At 33.8% G+C, this 23684-nt stretch overlaps 2 protein-coding genes across 6 annotated transcripts in view; both read left to right on the top strand.

The window, feature by feature from the left end:
- LOC129806037 (cytosol aminopeptidase-like) overlaps window positions 1-23684 on the top strand; it is a 489987-nt gene that overhangs the window by 118399 nt on the left and 347904 nt on the right. The gene's annotated exons all lie outside the window — the stretch shown is intronic.
- The window catches only part of LOC129806032 (dachshund homolog 2), a 285935-nt gene that overhangs the window by 178949 nt on the left and 83302 nt on the right, over window positions 1-23684 (top strand). For all 5 annotated transcript variants that reach the window (XM_055854339.1, XM_055854342.1, XM_055854341.1 and 2 more), the window contains one exon: window positions 22013-22096. In XM_055854339.1, coding sequence (XP_055710314.1) covers window positions 22013-22096 — 84 coding nt within the window. The remainder of the gene's footprint in view (window positions 1-22012; window positions 22097-23684) is intronic.

Raw genomic sequence — 23684 nt, 5'->3', positions numbered from 1 at the left:
ATCGCACCCCCATTTTTTTCTTAGTGTAGCTTAAAATCAATTTTTAGGTGGGATTTCTTTATATTCACCTCTGTTTTGTATCTAATTTAACAAAATACTGATTAATATTATTTTAAAATTGGTTTTGAAGTTACTTTTAAAATTTTTAATACGTTTATCCCAGTTTTTCGTTTCTGAATTTAGATTGAACAAAATTGAATTTTGTGTGACGCTTAAAAAAAGAAGAAGAGTACGAAAGAGTGAAAGAGACTTATGCAAAAAGATTGAGAGAGAAAGGACGTGATTTCTTAAAATTTTCCAGATCAAAATTGAGTATTGAAGCCAATAGTATCAAATTTTGTCGAAAATTTATAATCAAAATTAGATAAAGATGCATACAAACAAATTGTTTCAAAGTATTCCTTGGTTTTTAGGGTTATCCTCAATATAACCTCAAATTTCAAAATAACCTCTAAGCGTGTTTCACTGAAGCTTATTTTTCCCAGCTGTATCACTTGAAGAGTATTCAAGTGAAGTTAGTAAATCTCAACTGTTTCAATAAATCTTTCACAATATGCCTGGTAAATAAAATGATGTAGCATTAAGGCATCGCTCTATCGTTCTTAATGGCTTTTCTTGACTTTGCTATCAAAGTCTCTTCACCATACGGAACGCCAAAAGAACTCGATGACCACTCAAGAAGGCAGAAAACTGCGCCAGGAATCACAGAAAATCCAATATCGGCAATTGTACTCGTGGCTTCAGTAAAACTTGAGAATGCTCTTTGGTTTTCTGGTTTTTTTTTTAACTTAAACCCCATGCATATAACTTCTTTCCCAATCTTTCAATTGAGTTTCGCTGTTGAACCAAGTGAATATTTCTACTGATTGAAATTGATTATTGGTAGTTTTGCTCATGTGATGTATTTGTTTGATCCTCCCTGCTTATTTATCCATAGCATTTTCCCTTCCATTTCAGTCCATAAGTAATTCAAACCACCAACATCCATTATGTTCGTTATTCCTTTTTTTTGCCTTTTGAATGTTTCGCGCATTTGATAAGACGCTGGGTTATTCTGATGGGAATTCCACAAGTTGTTAGTTTTACGCTATATTCCTTTAAAAAAAAGAAGAGGCATTCGTTTCATCGACTTCTTGAGACAATTCTTGGGATTTATGGGAAGAAAAGAGTCCAAGTTCAATTTTCGCATAGATCACAAGAGGGGATCTTACACAATGTGAGCTGCAAATCGCACCCAGTGATGCAAGAAGAGTCTGGTGAGAGTGGCAGCTTCCACATGGATCGCCTCCGGGGCAGCTGAAGTTTCATCGTCAGCTCAGGAGCGCATATCGCTGAGGGAAGAGAGAATTGAGAATGATGTGGAAGTGAAAATTCAACTCCTCACACCCATGTCGAACCTTGATATGGGCAAGGGGTTGATATCTGGGGAAGTTGAAGGTTCTCTAGGTCCGCGTTGTCGCGAAAGAAAAAGTTTAACTCAGTCTATCACTAGTATAGATCTAAACCTACTGAAACCGATATATCTGATAATATTCAGGAATCAAAGGCCTTTCAAATGAATCTAAACTTGCCTCAATCGACTGAGAACTAATTTCTCTAAACCTTTTTAACGTTTGACCTTGAAAAACCGTTCGAAGGAATGATTGACATCAAGGTTAACAGACCACACGTCCAAATCCTCCACCACTTCAGGAGGCTGCTCGTGGTCAATCCCAAAGCGCTTCTAGGCAAGGTCCTGAATTTGATTCAACCAACTTGTCCTAGGTCTGCCCTGAGGTCGACGCCTTCTCATAATGGCTTTCATAGCTTTCCTGGGGAAGCAAGTTATCACGGAACAAGTTAATCGCGTTTATGGTCAGCTAAAATCTTAACCTATTGAAACCGATTTAACCAGTCCGATATTATTCAGAAATCAGAGACCTTTCAAATAAACCTATAAAGTTGCCTCAATCGTATTATAAATAACCTCCCTAAATCTTTTTAACGTTTAATGGTCAAGAACCGTTCAAAGGAATGATTCACGATCATTCAACCGCTTATACCTATTTGGGAAGATTCCCCAGAAAAGCTTTGCAAGCCATTGTAAGGGGACCTCAACCACGGGGCGAACCAAGAACAAGGTAGCTGAATCAAATTCAGGATCTTGCCTTGGAGCACCTTGCGATCGAACCCGAACATGTTCCTAAAGTAGCGGATAAGCGGTTGAAAATGATAATGGTGATGATCCCTATTGGGGTCGGGGGCTTAAAACACCCAGGTGAGCAGTCCACGCCTGTCGATCCTCCTCCACTTCAGGAACATGCTCGGGTTCGATCTCAAGGCCCTCCAAGGCAAGATCCGGAATTTGTCTCAATCACCTTGTCCTAGGTCTGCCCCTGAATCACTTCTTCTTTACTTTAGGTTATGGTAGACTTGTCAAAACTGATCTCACTTCAGAGCCTCTTTTATAACACCCTCATTTCTCTTCTATTATGCCCTAGTCACACTTACGAGTTAAGCCGAGAGACGACTTTGTGGAAAATGATGGAAATGAAGTTTAATCATTATTTCTCATATAATCACGCTAAGCCGTCTCTCGGCTTATCCTCAGGTCTGTCAAGGGCCTTACCCCGGGATCAAGGGTTGAAGCAACAGCTTATCCAGTGTCAAGCGTAGGTCGTTTCCGCTGAAATACTTTCGTCTTCCGAGGTTCTTTGTTGTTTTTTTGCTAACAAAATGCTGCAAAACAGGGTGCAAGTCTGAGGTCACAGGCCCCCTGGCCCAGAGACGCAGGTTTTAGGATGGTCCGAAGTGTAGTATTCACTAAGAAAAATTCTCGTAGGCGCAAGAGTGCTGATACGTTTCTGTAGATATTTTCAAAAAATTGTAAACGATTTTAAGACTAAGTATTGCCTTTACCTATCCGCTACCTAGGTCACGTCTGATAGGTACCCCAATCGCACGGGACATAAAATCTTAAATTCGTAAATAAAGAAAAGCATTGTGGAGAAGGTATCTCAAATTAATGAAAAACAGTTTTGCAAAAAAGAAAATATTCTGCATTTTCAATAACCGAGACACAAACGTTGTAGGACTATTGAGCCTAGAGGAGTTGGAGGGAGAAAGTCCGTACTGACGAAGACTCTTCTAAGCCAACAGTACCAATCACTGTTCAATTGGAGAGATGTCTCTGAGAGGTGCTATAACGGCTACCTTCAAAGGCATTATATCGCTAGGCTCCACCAATGGATGTAATAGTGAGCACTTGATGAGTTATTCCGAAGCTACAATCGAATCGGATCCTCAGCTAGTATCGGGTACTTCAACCCTGAAGATATGAGGACGCCTGGTTCGCAACTCTTTGGAATGGTGCCATGAGGGCTGCTTTCCCATCGGCTAGCGAGAAAAGGTGTTCCAACATATTCCTGTGTAGGGGTTTGTAGCATCCGTGCTACAAACCATTATAGCAAATTATTACAAGTAGTTCTGTTTATTCTATTGTACTATTAAGTTTGTGTAGAACAAAACAATGCTTTCTGCGTATACAACAAAGCAAATATTATCATATTTGACCTTTGAATAGTACTTTATAGTAAATTGGTTTGTGTCTCAGCTCATCACTTGCTGTTTTTGTTTTCATAGTTAACGCTTTAAGAACGATAGAGTCACCGGTGACCCAAAAATGAAAATTTTCTTACAGCCTTCTAAAGTTGTATTTTCCTCTAAAAAGATAGAAAAAATGATTTTTTTCTTTTTTCTGACCCTAAATTTTTGAGCTTCTCGTCCTTAAAGTGTTAATGGATATTTTCCCAAAAGATTTTTTTTGATTGGAAATGTTATTGAAATATTACCAGTTTCTGTAAAGCCTAAGTGTATCATGAATATTTCGAGTGTTCATGGAAGATCGAAAATCGGTATCTTCACTGAGAAAAAAATGGGGGTGCGATTAACTTTTTTTCCTCATAAATTTAACACTTTTTAGGTGTAAAAATATATCAACATTTTCTAATGTTAATTTTATAGCTTTTTAAGGGTAAAATTAACATGAAAAAGGGTAACTTTAACCCCTAATACACCTAAAAAGTATAATATTTACACCGATTTCGGATCAATACTGCAGGGTAAAATAAACATTTCCGGAATGTTATTTTAACTTTTTCGGATTTCTCTCAGTGTTTAAGCGTTTGATCTCTATCCAAGCAAGATTTTATTCTCACTGAGATATTGACCCCTTCGTCATGGGGTATTGTGATGGTTCTTTTGCGCCTTCATGGAGTCCCTATGTTGTTGCTCTTCTTAAAACAATGAGCACAGTGCGCGATAATAATTGGAATTTCTTATTATAGCATCAATATATTCCCTATAACCCTCTCTTTGATGCCTCCCAGTCAATTTGATGTTGGAATTTTTAATGGCAAATACATCGACTGATGGTCAGTGCCTTAAGGAATGTCCAAATCGACCAGAAAAATGTATAATTGCATTAATTTACCTCATTTTGAACAAGTTGATGAGTTTAGGCTTGCCATATTTTTCTTTCCTGGTAATGCTTCTTCAGGAACATTGTTTTTTGTTCCACAAAATATGGGGTTGATTAATTATCACGTGGGGGATTCTTTATGCCCAGGAAAAATAAGAAATTATTCAGAAATAAAATTTACCTGGAAAGAATATAAATTGATTCTGACATCAGAGATCCTTCAACCCTTTGGCTCATTTATTTTTTTGGCAAGGAATTTGTTGGATTGGGGTTGATGTAAGGAAAGAGTGAATTTATTTCTCTGTCTGTTTATTTTAAACCTATTGTTTTTTCAACGTTGGAAAATCTTACCCTACCAGGATATTTTCCGAAAATGGGGTAATGGCAAATGTTACAAATTTCCACCCTGAAAATTGGTACAAACCCCCCTTGGATTTAAATACAAACACATCGAATATGGAGATTCGCTCTATCTTGATTTACAAGATTAATTTCTTTTCGCTCCAATAATTCAATTAATTCACAAATGCCTTGAGCATTTTGGGATTTGTGCTTCTAACTCTCTCTCCCTGGGACTTTGTTATAAACTTCATCCCTCAAATTTTACCATTCCAACTGTCGATCCGTAACCATCGTCATTGGCAATTTCGAAGAGGTTCGTTTCGGTTGTTGGTTTTCTGTGTAAACAAATCCCCAATCCCAGCTGACCAGTTGTGATCTTTTTGCATTTTATGACTCACGCAAATAATTCTTATTTTAAACAATATAGCTTATTTATTCAATACGCAGATATGTCCGAAATAATATAATTCAATTTATTCTCAATTCAATTTATTTATTAAAGAATGCTTTAGGTTCTTTAATTTTGAAAGTTAAGATTATTTTAGGCCACGCCTACTTCAGGAGTTTAGGTTAATTAAAGTAAAAAATTTTAAACTTTTAGCGCCTAAAGTGCTGTTATGTGTTGTTATGATAATTACATTTTACCAAGCAGTTTTAAGATATTAAACTATCAAACTACTAAGAGTATTTTAGTTCTAGGTGGAGTCTAAATGGATCCTCCCCCCCCCCACCCCAAAACACTAAAAAAAAAAAATAAAAAAAATACCCAAAGAAGAAATATATTTGATTGTAGGAATCATACTTAAAATAAAGACAGTAATTATTGCGATATTCTCAAATCTTATGTGTTTCTGTAGAACTATTACGACACAGAAGATGAAAGCAAAAAAGTTTGATGTAGTCAATGTACCCAAGTGGGCGTGGTTAATTTTTTTTCATACTAAATTCCCATAAGTTATTTCCCCATTTGAAAAGCATTTCTTTTGCATCTTTTTAATACATAAAAGAGATTAATAGATTGGCAATTTGATTGAACATACAATGTTTCTTAAATAGCCCATCATCAGTGCTGTTTTATCATCAAGATACTAATATCTGACCGAGAGTGTTTGTTTTCTTAAAATATGAATTTAAGAAAAAAATAATATAGGAATTGATACAGACCTATTAAGATAGACCTTACCGACCTAACTATCTTCTTAATATCCTTTAGATTTGGTGGAGTTATTAACATTTCTAAGTAAGCTCCATCCATAAAATAATTTTAAGTCACGCCCACTTCAAAAGTTCTGAGCAAATAAAGTCGAGATTTTTACTCTTTCAATTATTGACAAGGAGGATTTAAAAAGTAGTCCTTAAAAACAAAGTCACACTATCTTTTGAGCTCGTATAAAATAATATCTAAAAAAAATCTTGTCAAATCTTGTAAAATAACTTGATTCATATGGTCAGGTATCAAGTTATTTGGTTACTCCAAAGAGGGTAGATAAGTTTGCCGCTCACGGTTTACTCGAAGTGCCAATCTGTCGAATTATTCCAAAAATGGTGCCGACCTGCCGATTTCGTGTCAATCTGCCTGGTCAAATTGTGCCAATCTGTCGATTTCTTAGCAAAATGTCGATCAGCCGATTTTTAGCTAGGGGAAAGTGCCCATGCTTGATACCATTGTAAGCTTCGTAATGACTAAATTTTCTATGTTTTACAATATAAATGTGACTAATCGCAACGCAATTTTAAAAACTATGTGAAAGTGGCCAGTTTATAAAATATATCGCCGAGTCACGTTTATTGAGAAACGTTGGAAAAATTTAGTCATTACGAAGCTTACAATGGTATCAAGCATGGGCACTTTCCCCTAAAAATCGGTACTATTTTTCCGATCGCCGCTCACGGTTAATTTTGACAGCTACTTATTCACCCCTTGGTTACTCCTGTCACCATAAAGTTTCTTGTAAAATCTTGTTATTTTCTACAAAATATCTTGTTTTAACGAATTCACCAAATGGATTTCACTAGATTCTTTTAAAAATCTGATTTTATTAGAATTACTCAACAGATGACACAGGAGAGTATATAATTTCCTCTTTCATTTTTATCTGGTTTTTCAAAATTTATTAATCAAATTGGTGGAAAAGATGATCAGATCTTTCATTGTGTTTTGTGGGACTTGTGCGCCAGTGTGCTTCTTGCAGAGAATAATCAAACAGAATAATTCCTGACCGAAACGTTTTTAACAATTTTAAGATTTTGACTTTTATAAGATTTTACAGGAATCTCTATAGCGACGGACGTTGCCAAACATTTTGTAACTTTTCTGTCTGCGGCAACTAGAGATGGCAAATTTCATGAAATTTCACGTTTTTCCGCCTAATGTAGATGGCGACTACGGTGAAATTTCATGGCAACAGATTTTACAAGATTTTTATAAGTGCGAGCGATAACTTATCTTGGAGTACTTGAGTCAATCTGGCTAGGGAACTCATACATTTTTTGTCAGGAAACCCGGAGAATCCACAAAATTTTTTGGGACCTTGAGCCAATCTGATTGATTTATGAGTTACACCTCGTATAAGGCAAGTGTACCAAATTCCGGCCAGCTTGCAATTTCGGCCACCTCTTTTATTCCTCAAATTTCCATGAATTTTTAGTTTTAGCATACTCTTTAGAGATTATACAGTGCAAAAAATATCGTTTAGATGAACAAGATGATCTTAAAAAAGCATTGGAACAATTACAGAAGGGCAAGGAACTATGAGAATGAAGATGGCCGAAATAAGCCACCAGATCTATGTCTACATTTTTTTCATTTTAAAATGGCATTGTATAAATGAGCAGTAAAAAGTTAAAATTGAGCAGTAACAAAAAAATTTGAAAGAGTGATATTATCGTCCAAATTTTGGCAAAGGGAAAATAAAGGGCTTTTCATTCTATCTGCAACAATTTTAAATGTTAAATATATAAATTAGACCCATTTTTGTAAAGATTTCAGTTTTTTACTGACCATAATTAGATATTTTACTGCTCATTTTGAATTTTTTACTGCCCATTTTGAATTTTTTACTGCTCGTTTGTTTTTTGCCTTTTAAAATGTATGAAGACGATAAATTGTCTACAAGGTTCCAAGCAACACTCCTTGTAAAAAAGTATCAAAAAAATCAATTTGTATTAAAAAATATTACATTTTAAATTTGAGATATTGGCGCTTGCATGCAACTATGCCGAAATTTGGCTCACTTACCCTAAGTGTTTTTTTTTCCTGAGTAGAATAAGGAATTGTCCACTTTATTAAAGTTTCGAACATAGGGCTGAATGTTTATTTGAAGCTAATTAGTCCTGTATTCACTATATAAAGGGGATACTGGGGCATCACCGATCAAGGAGTGATACTGAACACTGGGATTTTTTTTATTAGACAATAAATTTTAGAGGACGAGACCTGTATGAGTTCACAGGAATGCTTGTCCACTGCAGAAATGATCCTCATGGTCTAAATAAATAGTTGATAAATAAAATTCAGTGCTCAATGCTACCCCAGATTCGATGGTGCCACAGTTTCACCTAATGATACCTAGAAACATAGTCCTTAACCCGTTTGATCCTTAATCCGTAACTTCCATCCAAGTTAAAAAAAATACGAATACCAATTTTCTGAGCAATTTTAGAAATATCTATGGTCAGCCGGGATACGAATTTCTCTCGGAAAGATCGCAAAGGTCCAGGAGAGGAGATGGAGAATGAGACAAGATCTAGAGGAGTTTCTTCTGACGATTCAATTATCGGTGGAATTCCAACATATTCTTTTTTCATTTTAGTTTATGTTTCTTGCACAAGACAATTGTTGTGGTTCTTTTCACCAACTTTTGTCTCCCCTTTACCAACTCAATTATGTCGCACGGTGTGTACGGGATATAAATGTGATGAAAAAGCGCGCGAAAAGTGACTCACGACTTTTCTCCTGTGAATCCCCCAAGATTCCTTCCCGAATGCAATTGGGAAGTTTTAAATCGTGTGTTATGTGTGTTAGAGGCATTCCGTTGGGGTCTCTCTTGTGTCTTGTTAACACACGATTACCATGTAAATTGGCTCTCCACTATCGACCTGATGCAATTAATTAGTGTGGACGTTTTGTTGGATCTTTTTTTTTATTCCTGCTGCATCTCCTGCATTGTTGGGGATATTGTTTTAGCGATTGAATAACTTCAGGGCAGCAGCAAAAAGCGCAACAATATAAATATTTTCTATTTCTTGTATTTCCCCAATTGATGTCTCCGAATCCCAGAGCTAAAGAAACTCCCAATATCTGTCTCCTCACAGTGATTATTTGATATCTTAACTAAGGATAAGTTGTACCCAGGTTGGTACAATCAGCATTGTGGCTGAGGCATAAATAAATTTTAATGATATCTCTCCCCTGCCCTTTTTCTCGACTTTTTTTCTGTCTCACCATAAGAATGGAGTGAGTTTTTTCACCCAGAAGCAAAAGATTGTTAGGAGAATCTTCTGGGTACAATGAAGAAATCCCTATATGATATCGAATTCAGATAAAAGTTTCTCTCCCTCTGGTGAATCTTTCTTTGCCCAGAGATTGTGTTTATGTGGGTTTTTTTTCTCTGCGATAGCCACAAGTCCAGGGCTCCTCAAATGCTCAAGATTTTCTCTATATTGAGATAAAAATCTTCCCTGGACGAAAGATTTAGATAGTTTTTTATATTGTTCTTGTCGCTGAGGCGCAAAAATTCTTCTTGTAGCATTGCAAAGAGGGCTGTTTAAATACATTGTACTGGAATTTCCAGACACTTACTTACGTGAAGTTTGCGAAAAGTAAAAAAAAAACAATATTTAAGTAATTAATTGAAATTTTAATTCTTTCAAAAGTTGAAGACTCTTCTTGACGTTTTCGGTGAACCTTTTTGATCGGTAAAATTTCGTGAAATCAAAATTTGTGTCCCTTTCTTTCTCAAAAGACTTGCATAAGTATATCGTACTCTTTCTGTCTCAAGGTTCGGCAAAACTAAATTGAAGGGTACTTAAGACTAGGGTAGACATATGCAAAACTTGATTGAAAGAAAGGGATCTGTATTCCGATTTCATGAAAGTTTCCGGATCTAAAAAAGGCTTAATAGCACTGATACACCTTCTCAATTAGGTGAAAGTCAATCGATTGAAATTTTACGTCTCACTCTTTCGAACTAAAATCAAATATAACTGTATCTTTCTGTCAAATGGAAATTGAAATGTCAATTATATTTTTAATTTGAATTTTAATTTTTATTTGACAGAATGAGACAATTATATCTGATTTTGATTTTAGTTTGAAAGAGAAAGAGGTAGAATTTCAGTTAATGGAATTTCATCAAATTGACAAAATGTGCCAGTGCTATAAGGCATAAAGCTCTAAATTAAGTACTGATTAAATTTGATTTTTTTTCTGAGCAAATTTGATTTTTCTGTTTATTTATACAATGCCTAAAAATATTTTTAAAGAGGTATGTCACTAATTAATAAATAAATGTTCTAAATTTTACTTATTTTGAATATTTAAATAGGGATTTTAGATAGAAAGGGAGGTACATCGTCACGAGGATATTAAAAAAAAGAAGTATTTGTAAATGTAAAATTAAAATTTCTTAAAATTTCATGACATAATTAAAAAAAATATGAAATATTTTTGAATTATGCCTTTTAATTTGAGAATCAGACCAGTAAAATGTGAGATATTTTTCATTAAAGAAAACTTTGCGAAAAGGGCTCATGACTTTCAACTTGACTTAACAATAACAATAAAGATTAACTATACACCTTCTAGCTGAGGCGTTATAAAATGTTTAATTATTACAATTGCCTCTAATTTTTATACATTTGTTATTTTATTTTCAATACTTTTTAATACAGTAGTGATATGATTATGGGGGTAGGGTGAAATCTTCCAACCTTTCGGGATCATCCTCAATTGACTCACGATTGATAAGATGGAGAGGTGAGCTCCTAGGTTAAGGAAAAATATCGTAATGAGAAAATAACGGGGGTGCGATTAACTTTGTTTCCTCATAACTTTAACACTTTTTAGATGTAAAAATATATCAAAATTTTTTAATGTTAATTTTACACCTTTTTAAGGGTAAAATTAACATGAAAAAGGGTAACTTTAACCCCTATTACACTTAAAGAGCATAATATTTACACCGATTTCGGATCAATACTGCAGTGTAATATAAACATTTCCGAAATGTTATTTTAACTTTTCGGATTTCTCTCAGTGCAGATATCTTCTTGTAGACTTCACTATTGCATTTTACATATTTATGCGAGGGCCAGATGGGCCACTGCATTAACAAGATTTTAATTCCCAGAGATTTCTCAGAGATTTTCCCAGAGAGAACTTTAAAGGAATGGATCTTTTTGAGATCGCGGTTTGAGGCTGATCTACGGAGCTTCTCAAAACTTTTGCCATTGCATTGGTTCCTTTTGCTTTCTAATATAGTTCCAATTGTATCGGGTTGTAATATTATTATGTCCCAGGCTTTGTACGATCCCAAGCTTCGTAATGATTTTTTTTCTATATTTCTCATTAAATGTGACACATTGCATGCATATTTTAAAAACTACGACGGACCCTATCTGTTTTGATTATTGAAATATCAATATCAATAAATATCAATTTATTCAGAAATGTAGGAAAAATTTAGTCATTATCAAGCTTGGGATCGTACGAAATATGGGCACTTTCCCCTACGACGTAATAGCGGCTTTAGACTGGTGGTTTAGCCTAGTTCTCAAAGGTGTCAAAAATCTAAATAAAAAAACAATATTGTTGATTTTTCAAAAGCTTATGAATTATTTGTCCTTAATATCCAATCGTAAGCAATAATTTCCTCAAATATCTTTCCGGATAGAGAATTAGAGGTATTAAGCCATATGGCTAAGCCTCAGGTCTGAAGCCCGTATCAGCGTCTTTGGTTCGAATCCCCTTTAGGTCACCAGGGATTTTTCTGGCGTTAAAGGTATTCGGATTGCATTCAGTGAGCTTCACTTCACTTGATTCCACGGGCGTGGGACTGACAACCTCATCCCTGTTTAAAAAAAAAACTAATAAAAAATGTTCCGAACTCCCCTTACGGAAAGGTCTAAGCTCCTCTATGGATCGTTGTGCCACCATATTTATACTTGTCTATACTTATGGCCTTGTCGGAATTTTTGTCACAGAATGATGTCAAAGTATTACAAAATCGTGATGAATTATCATAATACATCAAATATTTTTAATTTAAAAAAAAAGTTAAGTTTTGTGCGAAGGAGCTTTGAGCATAGGCAAGCCATAATTAATATCGCAATCCTAAACGGTACTCGCATTTAATTTTAGCTAAAAGCGAAAAATTACATTCTTTGCAGAAAATCGTTTATAAGATCGCAACAATGCTATTGACAAGATGAATAGTAGAATATTTATCTGAGAATACCCATAAGAAATCCGGAAACTTAATGAGAAAATAGTGAAAAGAACTTCAACGGTGACAGTGCGGATTTAACGGTCCATATGATTCTACCTTAAATAAAATAAGGCAAAAATATTTATGGTCAGAAAAATTATTACATATTGGTTAACTGAAAATGTAAAATTTATAAGCAATGACTTCTATCTAATTAAGTCGTTAGGTCTTAATTGAGGAAAAACAGTAGGGGAGACTGGGGCAAAAAGTAAGAAATCGAAAATTTTAAAATTCAATATCTTCCAAGATAAATAAGATAGCGGCCTAATTTTTATTCCATAGATAGCTTCCATAGGTCTTCTTCAATGTCGTAAGTTTCTTAGAATTCGAACAAGGAATTTAGAAAATAAAAATATCGAAATTTTTAGCCCTATTTTTGAAATATTTCCCTTGCAGAAGATAACAATTTTATCTACTTATTTTCCAAAATTGATGCACTGGTGAATATTTTCTAAGTAATTTGGATTTTTTGAATACGAATCCGCTATCTATTTTAGAATTTCACAAAAGTTCTTTTCTCCAGAAATCCTTTTATTAAAAATTGCCACTTGGGGTAAAAAGTAACAAAAAAGCGAAGCAATTTCTGATGTTTCATGGCGAAAAGAAACGTCATTATCATGTCTCGCCGCTTGTTGTTTGCATTGGTCAAACGATTTGCGCATTTTTATCAATCTACTGACCAATCTGATGCAGCCAAACAACAAATTCACTTAATAATAATAAAACCGAAATTAGAAAATGAAAGTTATTTACGTGATTACGTAATAAATAAAACATCGCGTAATTTATGATCAATCGATTGCGAAAGAGATCCCTTCAAGCATCATCTCAGCGCAAAAATATCCCCTATGCCCATTTTTGTCCAATTCCTCCAACACCCATAAGGCGACTTTTGGTTTTTAGAGAATGCTGGGGATCTCTGAGGAGACTCTGTGGTGCTGTACCAGACAAATTCAGTTGCTTATAGGCAGCCTGCAGGAGTGTGCGAGGAAGTGCTTGGATGAGAAACACGCATTTTAAATGGATAACTGGTCAAACACATGCCTCTTTGTCTTATCTTGTGCTTGTTATCGAGGCGTTTAGTGATAAATACCATTCGCAGTTTATACTGTGTTTTATGCTATTTAATTTATTATTGCATTTAAAGAGCATAATGCTGTTGTTTTAGCTTTTGGATGGGAGTATGGATACATATAGGCCTGGTTGATGCTTGAAAATTGCCAGAAAGACTGAAGAGAGATTTCGCGAATCGCGGTTTTGGGGAAGGCGAGGGAGGTATGCCCACGACAATGAGAAAAGGCAGCCCAACATAATAATCTAATCTCGTGGCCGCGTGGACGAGAGAATATCGTTAAGAGGTGACTCCATTGGATGTTAAATCTCTGTTCAGATGAAATCTCGCGCGTCGTGCATGGATTTTAACCTAAATGCACCTCTATGGACAAAAAACGAGTCAATTAATTGAGAAATTCAATTGGACTTTTTTTTTACCTACCCAAAGATCATGCTCCTGATCACTTCTCGCACTTTTTATTTTGTATGGATGATGAGAATTAAAATTATAATTTCTCTGACAATTTTAACTCTTCTGAGTAAGTGCGATGGGTGGAAATGTTACAATATAAAGATATTTATTAGAATTTCTATCCCCTAGAGCCTATTATTGCTTGTATTACTCATTCCCTTCTACAAATAATATCGCTCCACGTGAATTACCATATATTTTAACGGTTGAAAATATTTACAAAGATAGTAACAATGGAATAGAAAAATCATGTTTTGTTGCATAAAATAAATATTGTCGAGAGAATTATTATTATTATTGAAATTATTTCCTATAGCAAATAAAATACAATTCCAACTGGTGAGGGATTTGTTTAGAAATTATTAAGCACACGCTCCTGTATTTTGTGATAATCAGCCTAAGGCAAGACTTATGAAATATTCTGTTGCCTCCTTTCAGTGCGATTGATCAGGCTGGGATGGTAATGTTTTTCAGTGTTGTCTTGGCAAAATGGTAAACACTGTAACCTATCCATTGAAAAAATACTGCAATGAAAATATTTTTTCAATATTCGTTATCATACGAAACGGTTTAAATCGAATTTAAATAATGCAACAATAATTTCAAAATCGATATGCTATTATCAAATATTAGGGGTAGGGGAGGAGTTGTTCCATACAGCAATTTAAACTCCGATTTTATACTACTGATTAAAAGTTTAACTAGGGGGAGGTGGAGCTGCTTCGAGCAGTGGGGCTAGATTGTTATACGACTTTTTCGTCTACTTCTAAATAATGGCCTCTACACACTACAGAAATTTGTGTCCATATTGAAGAAAATTCCGTACGCTTGTGTAAGAAAAACTATTCAATATGGACATAAATTTCTCTAGTGTGTAGAGGCCATAAGGCTGGTTCTTACAATTATTTTATTTAGATCCACAATTATTTTGTCTATTCAAATTACATCACGTTAAAACCCAGTTTCCGTTAGAAATATGCGAAAAAATTTTATAACAATGTAGCCCCACAGCTCAAAGTAGCCCCAACTTCCCCTAGAGGTTTAAAATGTTTTTCTCTGGAATCAGGATAAATCTGATTTTTCACTGAGTTCATTTGGTAAAATTTCTGTAGGAAATTTACTAAAATTTTATTATAAGCGGTATCTAGGGTAAGTGTGCCAAATTTCGGCATAGTTGCATGCAATCGCCAAAGTCTCAAGTTTGAAATGTAATATTTTTAATATAAATTTAAAATTTTATTCTTAAAGGAATGTTGCTTGGCACCTTGTAGACAGTTTATCGCTTTCATTTTCTCTAAAATCATTCTTAATACATTTTAAAATGAATAAAAATGTAGATATAACTTTGATGGGCTATTTCGGCCACCTTCATTCTCATAGTTCCTTGCCCTTCGAGAATTCTTCCAATGCCTTTTTCACGTCATCTCGTTTCTCGAAGCTATAGTTTTTGTTATTCTTTTTCATTGTATAATCTCTAGAGTATGCAAAAACTAAAAAGTCATGGAAATTCGAGGAATAAAAACGGTGGACGGAATTGCAAGGTTGCCGGAATATGGTACACTTACCCTATACATATTCTGCTTATTAAAAAAAAATCGACGAACGAAATATAGTGGTGAAAAATAAATAGAGGGATTGGGATACCTTTGAATTCCGATTAGGATACCTTTAGAATGGGACTTTTTGTGAAACTTAATTAAATCATTGTAATGTCCAGTTCTATTTAAAAATGGTAGAAAATCATGTGCCCGAATTTATAGGTACTTCACTTCCTGATAAGCAATAAAAACGCCAAAAATCATAATTAGAAAATGAAGAACAATTAGTAAAATATCAAATTTTGATCAGTAGAAAAGCAAAATCTTTACAAATATAATTTAAAATTATTTTAATTAATTTTCTATCATTAATAGAATTAAAATATTATGTTTTGTAGTCTTCTTAACCCACGTAACCCTTTTAAATATTTTCCAAAAACATTTATTGTAATAATAAGTTATTATCTCACAGATTAACAGACGGACAAATAATTTTTCAAATAAAAAATTAAATAAATCAACCATTTTATATGACTTATTTTTTAAACGATTTAGTCAAATTTGGTTATTTTAGAAGGTCTTGAAATTTTCAACTCGGCTGCATTGACCCCAATTTATATAATTGAATTGTTTTATTTGAATTGTTTTATTTATTCATGCCCATATACACAAGGTACATCGTAGGACTATACATAATGATTCGGTATATTTTTTTTTGGTCTAGAAACTAAACGGTAAGAGATATAAACTTCCGGATATCGGTGGCCCCTATATAATTTTATATCGTCTAAAGGCGTTTTTTCTCTTTCTGTGGAGCTCTTACATCTTTTCACGAAATATTTTTGTTATTCATTCATTTAGAAAACGGTTTCGGCAATTTTTTTATGTTCGAACATGATTCAAATATTGTCTAAGTGAAGATTTTGTCCAAGGTTGGTATATAATAAAAATCGAAAACTATGGTAAAAAGTTAATTTACATTAGAGCCCTATTTCGTGAGTTCGAATATATCACAAAAGCAAAAAAGGTTTGCCTTAGTTTTTTCTTTAACCGAATAATATTGGTAAGGCCTTATACGGGTTTCGGACCTAAGGCTTAGGCAAATGGCTTAACTGCTCTAATTTCTTATCAATAACGCTTTTTTGGAAAAAAATAACTTAGGTTTGGATTATTAAAGATAAATGACCTATTAGACTCTCAAAATGCAATGAAATTGCTCGTAATTTAGGATTTTGAGATCTTCGGGAACTGTGCTAAATTCCTAGTTGGACGTAGAGACTATAATAACGGAAATAAAAATAAGAATATTATTTTAAGTGGATTAGTCATAAACGATCCGGATATCAAAGCGCCCGGATTAGCACACTTGATTATATTATGATAATTTTTTTATAATACTTAATACAAAAATTAGTATTTTGGTAAAGTTAATAAGGTAAAATCAAATTTAACAAGTGAATCATTGAAAAGAGAACAGCAAATTTATTATTAATTATTTTTGATTACTAATTATTGTTTTTCGAAAAAAATAGCATTAGTCCAGTGCTTGTTTTCAAATTAATTTATAATATTCAAATTACGATCAACGATCAGTTAAATGATAATAAATAATTTTAATAGATGAGTCTAAGGAAATCCAATAACTCAGTCACCTTTAATTGTAAAGAATAGAAGCATGATACATGAAATAGCCCCACCCTCCCACAACTCCAAAAGATAAGGAAAATCTAAGGGAATATGATTCCAAAAAATTACAAAGGATACCGTCTAATAGCCTTAGAGGTTTAAAGAGCACCAAAATAAGCTCTTAATGTACCTTTGCAATAAAAATTTAAATGAGGCAAAATTGCATGAAACACGGTATGAACATTACTTTCCATTTTTTCAATTAAAACCGAGACAATATAATTTCGGTTTCGTTGTTGGTTCTCTCGTGAAGTTGGGCGAATTGTGTTGACGATGGGGTGTGGGTTCTCTTCAACAAAGGTGTTCCTTTTTCCTATGGGGATGGAATTATCGTCTAAGACGAAGTGGGTGTAGTGGGTGATTTGGTGAGTCGCAGCTGCTTTAATGTGATTTTTAAATTACCCTTAGTCATTACTTTTTGGTTTTTTTTCTCTCTTACCATCCTCACCCTCAAAATTGATTCAAAAACGTAAACTTCCACCCAAGATTTTTTTCTTCCTTGTGTTTTTTTCCTACCACGAAAGTTTTTTCCACGGCAGGAGACGCAGCAATATGGAATATTATACGATTATGAATCTTATCCGCATTTCTTTTGTGCTAAGTGAAATTAATAGCCCTCAGATATCATATGGCGAGAGATGGTGAAGTTTTTTTTTTGGGTTTGATACTTAAACTTGGGGGGATGAAGTGTTTAGGGGGAGGAGGAAAAAGTCCCATCTCATTCACTGTTGTCATCATTTCGAACTTAAGGGTCTCTTCTCGCTGGTGAATTAGTTAAAACAGGAAGATGCCAATGTAATTGTATCTATCCTTGGGCCTTCTCTCAATCCACCCCCGAATTTTATAAATCATATTCTCATTGGGGTTGGATTCTGTTTAAGGTTCAGTAGCAAGATATGAGGTGGGCAATAAAATAATAATAACAGGAGAGACATTCACCATTTCATACAATTAGATATTCTCCTTCAATGAGGGATAAATTGCTTATAACTGTAGGGTTCTCCAGCTAATTGTTAAATTTTCCCTCAAGAAGTAATTTCTGCGACATTTCTTAGGATTCTGAACATTCCTGCAAAGTTCACAATGGGCACACATTAAAATATTATGATATTACAATTTACAGATATATTACGATTTAGAGGTTTTATTTGATTAAAGAACATTCCCAAGCCTTTGATTTTGTCTCGTTAAATTATGCGTTATAGGGGAAGGCTTTCAAGCTTCGCACACTCTGACTTCGAACACTCCATATTTTTTTTCCTATATTAATGAATCTGAGCTATTGGCAATATTATATTTCAATAGCTTGTCTTAAGTCACACATTTCCTAAAATAAATAGGTAAAATTCATAGGAATATGGGAAAAATATGAAGTGTTCTAACCCAGATTGCAAAAAAATATTAAAACTATTTAAAATAAATAAATAATTAGAATTACAAAATTTACTTTAAGAACTTTAGAGACACTTAATATAGGTATTTATTTATTGTTCTTGTAAAAGCAAGAATGTTATTAAAATTTTAAATTATAAAAAAATAGGAAAATGAAGTATAAAGTACGATGTAAAATAGGATTTAGTGCTCTGATTACATAAAGAAATCTATATTTTAAAATGAAAGAAAGAAAATAAATTCAAATAATGTTCTTCGGAAAAATCTTCTCTTGATTTCTAAAAATAGCTAGATTTTTTAAATGAAAATTAGAAGTTGATTTTATAAAAATAATAAAAAATCTCAATCAAAGATTAAGGCTTTGTTTTTAATTTTAAGCTATTTTTTTCTATTATAAATATTAAAACCGACTTTAAACTCTTTCCGGACCGCAGCATATGCTGCAAGCCCATTTCACAATTTTTTAATCAAAAATATCTAAGCTCAGGTATTAGTTGAGGTCCTACAAAAAATATCTCACATTTGGACATCCTTATAGTTTGTAATTATCCAAAAGAATCGGATTTTTATCAGTTCTGAATAATTAAAAAATATTGTTTTTCAGAGAATATTCATATGCTTCTTTGGGTACTAGAGTCCCAAAAGAGACGAAAGAGTTAATACCTAATTAAAATTTTCTGGTTATTTTTTTTAATTCTTTGGGCTCAAATTTATTACGATTTTAAAGTTATTTCAGTGAATTTTAAAATATAATTAAGATAAATAGCAATTGATATTCCTTTGAATTGTCATTATAATGGTTGCAGATTGAGATTTTTTTTAATCATTTAATATGAAAAATTTTAGGTTCTGATTATATTCTTGGAAGTTTAATAGCAATATTTATAACTCGGAGAAATTGTTCTTTAATTTTTACACTAATTTCTTTTTGCTTCCTTGTCTTAGAACGTAGAGATCATCAGAAAAATTGCAAATTCATTTTTAAAAAAATCAAGAAGTACAGATTAAAATACCTTAATTATTCTTTTTTTTAAATAATGTTTCCCAACTGAATGCGAGCACTTTTTTCTTCCTGAAAATTTGATAATTAATTTTATAATATAGTTTTTTAAACCTTTTTCTTAATCTGTACAAAAGTCATCGGGACAAGAATAATTCTGTACTAATTGTTATAATCTTTTTAATGTTTGTTATTCGTTAAACTTTTTTTATTATTTTAAATTGGTAAAAAAATTATTAGAGAATTTTGAGATTGAATATTCTTAAGGAAACTGTTTAATAGAATCCCTTATCAAAATTTCAAAAACCTCTAATATCCCAAATTCTGAAAAGCCAAAATACTAAAAAGACAACATCACGAATGGGTCAAGACCCTGAATAATCAAAATCCCGAAAGTCAAAATATTGAATGGCTCGAAATCACGAATGGCCAACACTTCAAAGACCCAAAATCTTGATTGGGCCAAAATACAAAAAGCCAAAATTCCGTAAAGCAAAAAACCCGAATAGCCTAAAATCCTGAATGATCCAAAATACTGTAAAACAATAATCCCGGAAACAAAAATCCTGAATGGGTCGAAATTACGAATGGGCCAAACCCCGAAAAGCCAAACTGAAAACACGAAAATTGAAATCTCAAATAGACAAAATCCCGAAAAAGCAGAGTTCCGGAAGAAAAAATCCCGAATTGGCCAAAACTTTAAATTTCCAAAATCCCGAAAAGTCAACATAACCGAAGATCTAAAATTCGGAATAGCCTAAAATCCTGAATGAACCAAATTCCCGAAAAATAAAAATCCCAGAAACTGAAATCCCGAATGGGTCGAAATCTTGAATGCCGGAATCACGAATGGAACAAAATCCAGAAAAGCCAAACTTCAAAAAACTGAAATCATGAAAACCGAAATTTGAAATAGACAAAATCCCGGAAGAAAAAATATCGAATAGGCCAAATCTTTAATGTTCAAAAATCCCGAATAGTCTAAAATCCTGCATGAATCAAAATTCCTGAAGCTAAAATTCCGAAAGCAAAATTCCAAATGGATTGAAATCCTGAACGCCAAAAACCCGAAAAGCCAAAATTCCGAAAATTTTAAATGAACCAAAATCCTAAATGGGTCGAAATTCCGTACGCCGACGGGCCAAACGGACCCTGTAAAGCTAAAAGCTCGAATATCCAAAATCCCGAAAAATCCTAATTCCGGGAGGAAAAGTCCTAAATGGATGTAGGTAAATCCCAAATGGGTCGAAATCACGAATGGGCCAAAACTCCGAAAAGCCAAAATCCCGAAGTCGAAGTGCTGAACGCCAAAATCTGCAAAATCTTGAATACCGAAATCGTGAAAGGGTCAAAATCCTTAGGTATCAGGGATCGGGTCCTGGTCAAGTTCATAAATTTGACCGTGAAATTCATTGTTACATTATGATAAGGGTGAGTCCCATTTGAAAATAGGTCCCCGATTTTAAAGGTGCTCCACATTCCCTTAATAGTTTATTGTAAATTTTTGGCAAGGACTAAATATGTAATAATTAGTAATTTTAAAAGTAAGATAGAATATGTAATTCATGTACGATTTGAAACTTACACAGAAATTTGTCCTTTAGCCTAATTTTGAAAATATTAGCTCTGGGTCGAATAAATCCTTAAATTTGTCAAGATTTCTTAGAGACTTTACTCTCTGTTTTTACATTCTGAATATTAAAACCTCTGCAAATATCCTAATTTTATCTAAGTAGGGTAAAGTGGGGTATCTTTGAAGTGGGACAGATTGACAATTGGTCTTTTTTCATTAAGTTTTAGAGATAAATTGTAACATGGTATGGTCCAGTTCCATTTAAAAATAGGAGAAAAAACTATTTCAAAAGTACCCCACTTCAAAGGTGCCCCACTTCTCCCTATTTTTCGCACCGTACATGATACACCTTTCGTCTGGGAGAGAAACTCCAATGTAGAAGCGTTATATGATTTTAATTAAATACACCATTTGAGTCATCTGGCTTTTGGGTGTCTTGTAGTGCATTTTGATAGTGGGAATTCGAATTAGTCTCATCTCTATTCGAATCACACTCTCTTGTGACCAATATTGCTTATGTTAGACACTGGAATGCATGCGAAGAAGTAGAAAAGCCAACGAGATATCCCTCCATGGAAACATGTGGTGCCCATTTATTCGATAGGAAAACTATTAGACACCATGGATGGTATTAGTTCCAACTAACCCCTTAATTGCCCCCCTAAAAATATGAATATGCATTTTGCCTGGTGTCTCAGGAGGTGGAGAGAGAGAAAATACCAATATAGACAAAATATAATCTAAACTAGCCTTAAACTGGGCCTGGATTACAAGGGGCGATATAAAATTGAGAAAACCCAAAAACTATTTGGGAATTGGGATTTTTGGCTGAGGAGATTACAGTCATTAAGTGATTTTGTGGTCGCACTATGAAATTGAAGGAATCGCCTTCTTGAGAACATTTAGTTTGTTTTTGTTCTTTTTAAAACTCAATCTCTATTAAATTGATTCATTCCACAACTCTTTTAATCTCAATTAATTCCTCACTTTCTTGTGCTTCTCTTTTCCAGCCGAACTGAAGATGGACGTTCTGCGGGAGCGTGAGGTGAAGGATTCTCTGGAACGACAACTCAGCGATGAGCAGAAACTGAGGGGTGAGTGTTCTTAGCAAAAATATCTCCCCAAGAGATTAGGTATCTTCTTCTGCATATTTAAGTCCAAACAATGCGTGAAAGTGTGCCTCATTGCCTTCCCAAATAACTCACTCAGGAGGATACTTAATGAACTTGCAGAATTGGGATGGATTTTACAATATTATTTTGAAGCCTCATTTGTCATCATTGTATGTCCTTTTCGTGTGAATCTTCTGGACAACATGAAAGGGTGAGATACTAAAAGAGGATATTTAATTCCATTGATCTTCCCGTACGTCTTCATCCAATTCATTAGAGATTTGTTCAGCAAATTCGTCCTTTGTCTTCTGGGTAAGGATGGGGGGCAGGGTTGAAATGGCTCTGTGAATAATTTCTCCATTTGGGAATTTTAAATTGTACACTGAACCCTTAAGAAAACACATAATACTGAGAATATTAATGGCATAAGTAATACGATCTGGGTCATTTTTCAGGTTGATTTATTCAGTTGCCACCATATAATTTCTACATGTTCTTAATTACACGTTGTCACTTTAATGGTTAAACTGTCTCTTAAGTCCCAAGTTCAATGGCGCGACACGATTTTCACAAATGCAAAATAATTCACAAATTTTAAATGTGTTATATCTTCTCATAGTTTAGGAAAATGACGCGATTTTCAAATAGATTTTAGATTATCAGCAAGAAGAACAGTCAGTGAGAGATATATTGACTTGTGGTTTTCTGGCAAAAGGCTCTCATTAATAACAAAACAAGCACAACAAATTTATGACCGAAATATTTCTTGGGTAACCTCGAAAACGTTCAAAACATGTCCGTAAATAAAGAAAATCGTAAAAGCTGTTTTCAAACTAAACAAAAAGGACATGGTTTTCATGGGGTAACTGGGGAGGGAAGAATTGGGTTGAAGAGTGAAAAGGTATTAAATATTTTTTATTAAGTGCCACTTAAGGCCGGAAATCGATATCTCTTATCATTTAAAATATAGCTCGGTAACAAACTTTTGGCCGACTAAAAATAAAATATAGAAGTAACATAAACCAATTACGAGTTCTTTATCGATTCATTTCCGATTTGGACCGATGCATCGGGATTTGAAATTTAAATATCTTTCCAAAAAAAATGAAATTTAAGGAAATCTGTTAAGAAAAAGGTCACCGAAGACCGGAAGTTGACAGTTGATTTTTGAGTTCGAGTAGTATCTAACAAAGAATCTTTCAAAATCGGATAAAAATCGAGACGATCAGAGAAAAAGCGGTGTTTCATATATTAATTCCCCATTAAAATAGCCAATTGTGGTAAAATACCATAACTTTTCGGAGAACTGTGCCAAATTTCGGACGGCTTGCAATTTCGACCACTTCTTTTGTTCCTCTAATTTCCATGAATTTTTAATTTTTTCATAATGAAATGATGTAAAAATTATTTTGGAAAAATTCCGAATGTAAGAATCAAGGTGGCCGAAATATTACGCAAAGCTATGTTTATACTTTTAGTTTTTTTTAACGAAATTTACGCATTAAAATATATTTTTTGAATAGCTAGTCCAAAGTGCTTTAAATGTTTTGGAGGGAGCCATGGATTAAGT

This window comes from Phlebotomus papatasi, chromosome 3 (assembly GCF_024763615.1).
Source record: "Phlebotomus papatasi isolate M1 chromosome 3, Ppap_2.1, whole genome shotgun sequence".
Taxonomy (NCBI): domain Eukaryota; kingdom Metazoa; phylum Arthropoda; class Insecta; order Diptera; family Psychodidae; genus Phlebotomus; species Phlebotomus papatasi.
This window is presented reverse-complemented; position numbering and strand designations above follow the sequence as displayed.